The sequence below is a fragment of the Kryptolebias marmoratus genome, linkage group LG10, assembly GCF_001649575.2.
Source record: "Kryptolebias marmoratus isolate JLee-2015 linkage group LG10, ASM164957v2, whole genome shotgun sequence".
NCBI classification, from domain to species: Eukaryota; Metazoa; Chordata; class Actinopteri; order Cyprinodontiformes; family Rivulidae; genus Kryptolebias; species Kryptolebias marmoratus.
The window spans coordinates 9350387-9354917 of record NC_051439.1 but is presented as its reverse complement, the minus strand read 5'-3'; the positions used below and the strand labels follow the sequence as shown (position 1 = coordinate 9354917).

General features: G+C 37.5%; 1 protein-coding gene across 2 annotated transcripts in view; it reads left to right on the top strand.

Annotated features, from left to right (window-relative positions):
• Positions 1–341: 341 nt before the first annotated feature.
• aqr (aquarius intron-binding spliceosomal factor) overlaps positions 342–4531 on the top strand; it is a 39181-nt gene continuing 34991 nt past the window's right edge. For both annotated transcript variants that reach the window (XM_017417838.3, XM_017417829.3), the window contains exons 1-10: positions 342–457; positions 847–951; positions 1282–1338; positions 2316–2356; positions 2462–2497; positions 2607–2727; positions 2907–3047; positions 3690–3758; positions 3952–4052; positions 4171–4247. In XM_017417838.3, the coding sequence (XP_017273327.1) occupies positions 868–951; positions 1282–1338; positions 2316–2356; positions 2462–2497; positions 2607–2727; positions 2907–3047; positions 3690–3758; positions 3952–4052; positions 4171–4247 (727 nt within the window). In that variant the 5' untranslated portion in view covers positions 342–457; positions 847–867. The remainder of the gene's footprint in view (positions 458–846; positions 952–1281; positions 1339–2315; positions 2357–2461; positions 2498–2606; positions 2728–2906; positions 3048–3689; positions 3759–3951; positions 4053–4170; positions 4248–4531) is intronic.

Sequence of the window (4531 nt, the reverse complement as noted above, 5' to 3'; positions counted from 1 at the left end):
TTCCACTTTTTGCATCTTCGTTAAACTTCAGCTGTTCAGCATATCTTCAGCCGCTTTCAGCAAAATCATTCAGCAAAAAAAGCATTCACACTGCATTTTCGCAGGAAATGCAACTTCTCTAGTTTAGATAGAATTTCATTTACCTTTATCATGCATAACATTTTAGGTCTTTTAGGTTATTTGCTTTGCTTCATATAAAACATTTACATTTATTTATATTAAAATTACAGTATACAATAAATTACGGTTAAAGTCTTTTCCCTGATGTATGGTTTGTATATTTTATCTGGGAAGGAAACAAGAAAGGTAGCGGAACTAAAGAGTGTACTTTTGTACACAGGGACGATTATAGTGAGGCACCCACCCAGGAAATTGGTCGCAGGCAGCGCGTTTTTGGTTGTGTACATGCGTAGCCAGCTGTAGCTTCACGGCTCATGCCGAATAAAACTTCATAAAGGTCTGAAAGCTTTATTGTGTTTTACTGTGTCGTTATGCCAAATATTGATAGTAACGTTTTCATTCGAAATTGTGTTATCTAGCTAAGTGTAGCCAATTAGCCTAGCTGGTCGGTTCATTGTCGTGAAAGCTAACTTTACTACGTTTGTTACGACGGATAAAGGTACCGCGTTTATTTTAAATATATATAAATAGGAAAGCAGCTAATTCCACATTCCGCTACTCTTTATTGAAAAAAATACATATATTTTGAATTAGACTTTGTTAACTTACCTCAATATTTCGATTTGGCTTGTTTCCTGCGCCTACTTCTCCTTCAGCGTTCTTTGGTTTATTTGTTTACAGCCTTGTGACAAATAATTGCTTAGTTTTGTTTTCTTGTTTTCACAGTTGTCGTCTTAGCTCTATGAGATGGAAACCACAGAAAAAGAAACTCCTGCTAAGAAGGCTGCAGCACCTTCAGTGTTGCAGATAAACGCGGAATATGTCACACAGGTAATCACGCATAACAGACCAATTATGAATTGTATTTTATTTTTTAACAGTTTAGTGAACAATGCGCTTTTGTATACCCTAAGAAGTTGGGACAAGCAGAATTCATCCCTTTATGATGATAACAGGGGGATGCTTTCCACTTGACGGTTTTATAATTGGTTTAGGGTTAACAATTAAAGAGGTAGAAACCAAAACATTCAGACATTTATATCTTGTTACTTTTAGGTCATCCACCTATATACCAACCTAAGAACATGTACTTTTATATGTTGATTATATACTTTGTGTTATGTTGACTGTATGCATTATTTTCCTGTTTCTTGTTTTCAGTTGGCTAATAAATATTGGGCTCCTCATGCAAAGGACAAACTACCATTTGACCCTAAGGTGAGTTATTCAAAGCTGCATCTTAAAAAGAAGTGTTATAAGAAACATGCCGTAGATGCTTGTTGGTTAAAAAAATAATGGTAGCTCATGTCATCAACGCAGTTCTGACCTGTTGAAATGGATGCGATACCTCTTCTGTTTTTTTTGTGGTGAAGAAACTGTGTAGATTGGGTTAGTAGTAAATCACGCTTTGTGGAATTTTAGGAGTGTTTCTTGTGTTTTACAGTTGGTAGGATGTGTTGCTCTGCTGCTGTTGTCCACTGCTACCCACTGGGGTGTGCCTGGTCTGCAACTGTAGCCCTTTTCACAGTATATTTTTGTTATGCAGCCCATCTTTAGGTATCCTATCATAGTGTACACATGAGCCACTCAAGCCAACCAAGTTCCATGACAAGTTGTGCTAACATAAATGAAGCTGGCATTTTTGAACCAGCAGAGTGATAGCAGTATTATTGGTTAGAGCAGTGGTTCCCAACCCTGGTCCTGGAGGGCCACTATCCTGCGCGTTTTCATTGTTCCCCTGCTCTTCAGCAGGTCTTCAAGTTCTACAGAAGCCTGTTAATCACTCACTCATTCAACTCAGGTGTGTCAGAGAGGGAAACAACTGAAACATACAGGCTAGGGTTCCTCAAGGATCAGGGTTGGGAATCACTGTGTTAGAGTAAGTAGTAAGAGATCTTGATAAACATTAGCCCCCTATGTAGCCACAGTCATTTCAAACATTGCACTGATGTAGGAAAGAGGCATCTCAGACCCAGCTTGAAAACGTTGAAAGAGGTTATCGTTTAAATTGATGCCACATGTCAAAGTAAGATTAATGCAAAACTGATTACTGCTAGTATAGTATTTGTAATGTCATAGCAGTCATTGTTTTTGTCCTCACACCAAAATGCAAGTTTTTGTTTCTTGATTACTTTCCGTTCTTCTGCTTGCCTCGTCTTTTGACGATTCCAATATCATTTTTTGTCTGTGTTCAGGTGATGGAAGATGTCTATGAGAAAGAGATTCTCATGTCTAAGTAAGTGACTATAAAACACATTTTACTAATATTACATGCTGAAATCTGTTGGACACATTTTATTCCTAAATATCTTATTCTTTTATCTTCTCTTCATATTTACAGATTTGCCATCAGAAAAATAATGCTGCTTGAATTCAGGTGACTTTTTCACTTTCTTTATTTTTGTTCCATGTGTTGAGCAACCATCAGACAACATAGCAACACTGTTTGCAGTGTATATAATTTATTGTTTTTTTTCTGTTTTTAGTCAATATCTTGAAAATTACCTTTGGGTAAACTACACACCCGAGGTGTCCAGCAAAGCCTATATCATGTCCATTTGTTGCATCGTCAATGAGAAGCTCAGAGAGAACGTTCCAGCGTGGGAGGTAACACAAAACATTAGATTGGCTAAATTCTGATTGCTTATCAATCACACCATATTCAGAATATAATTCAAGAGTCTATAGTTGCATAGACCTACATATAAATTCCTTTACAATACATACACACATTTTCTATGAACATTTAAACAGCACAATCTTTGCTGTTGTGTGTTCCTTATAAGGTCTTCAAGAAGGCAACTAGCCATTTCCCATTCTTCTTCAAATGTGTGATGGAGGCTGTGCTGGCAGGCGAGGAGGCTGGCCTTACTGTGAAGGAACAAACTGTGCTTCTGGTCTTCCTGGATCACTGCTTCAACAGTCTGGTTTGTAACATTATCACATCCAGTTCATGGTTTAACAGATTAGGAAAACAAATCCCTCTCAGTTTTATTTATTTATATTTGTGTATGTGTGCATGTAGTGTGTGTGTGTGTGTGTGACATTTACAAGCTTCAAATCCACCCAAAAGAAAGCAATATGAATTGATTTAAATTTTATATTCTAACACCTTCATTAAATTCAAGAATCTTTGTGATGAGTATTAAATTAGTTTATTAAAATATAGAATACTGTGATTCTAGTTGTGATAGTTTGAAATAACTGGAATAATAGCAACATTGTTCACATTAAGCAATGTGAATATGCCTTACCCAAGATTCAGTAATATTTCAGGCAGTTATTAGTATTACCCACTAGAGGGCAGTAGTAGACAAGGTCAGTTGTTATGTATTCTGAAAAGCTGTACCAGACAACAAGGAAACACTGTGGATGTCTCACTTTAAAATCTGCTGTGATAGCCTGCTGCACTTCGATTATATACCATAAAGACCTGTAAATATTTTATTTGCAGACTTTTATTAAGAACTATAGTGCAATAAAAATCTGTCCTGTACAGTGGATTTTGACTGCTTTGTCTCCCAACTTGTATGCCTTTGTCTCTTTCTCCGCATGCTCCTTCTTTCCAGGAGGTAGATTTAATCAGAGAACAGGTGCAGCAGCTCATCTCTCTGCCAATGTGGATGTGCCTTTTACCAGTAAGATGTCAGCCTATCTCTTAAATTAAGTTTTTCTAGTAGTTATTGGCAGCCCAAGTAATATAATACATCATTATTGTCAGAATTAGGAACTGTCTCTTTTTTGTGACTCTAATTGTAGTTAAATTAACTTCTCGCTGATCTTTTTTATTATTTCTGCTTGATTTTATTTCATATTTCATCCCATTTGCAGTCCAGACTCCAACATGAGCTGAAAAAGGTTCCAAAACTGCAGAAGTTCTGGAATCTAATCAAGAAGAAATTTGATAAGATGGACACTGACGCAGCTGAGCAGTAATAACATTTTCTTGCTTGCATGTTCAAAAGATCAATATAGACTTAAGAAATTATCGTTTTTGTTCCGCAAGTTTCCAGACTCTTTCTGATTTATGTATTTTGTGTCTTTTTTCAGGGCAACCAAAGAGAGGACCTTCCTCTCATCTCTCATTAAAAAGTTTCTTGGAGTCCTGATGTCGATTACGCCATCAGGTAATACCTGATCATATATATACACCCAATACCCTGGTCATGTAGGACAAAGCTGGACTTCTTTCAGCAAGAAAATGACAAATATATCTTTGTTTTGACATCACTGAAAAGATGCATCTCATGTGTTGATAATCCATCCATCCATCCATTCTCTTCCGCTTATCCGGGGTCGGGTCGCGGGGGCAGCAGCCTAAGCAGGGAGACCCAGACTTCCCTCTCCCCAGCCACTTGGGCCAGCTCCTCCGGGGGAATCCCAAGGCGTTCCCAGGCCAGCAGAGAAACAT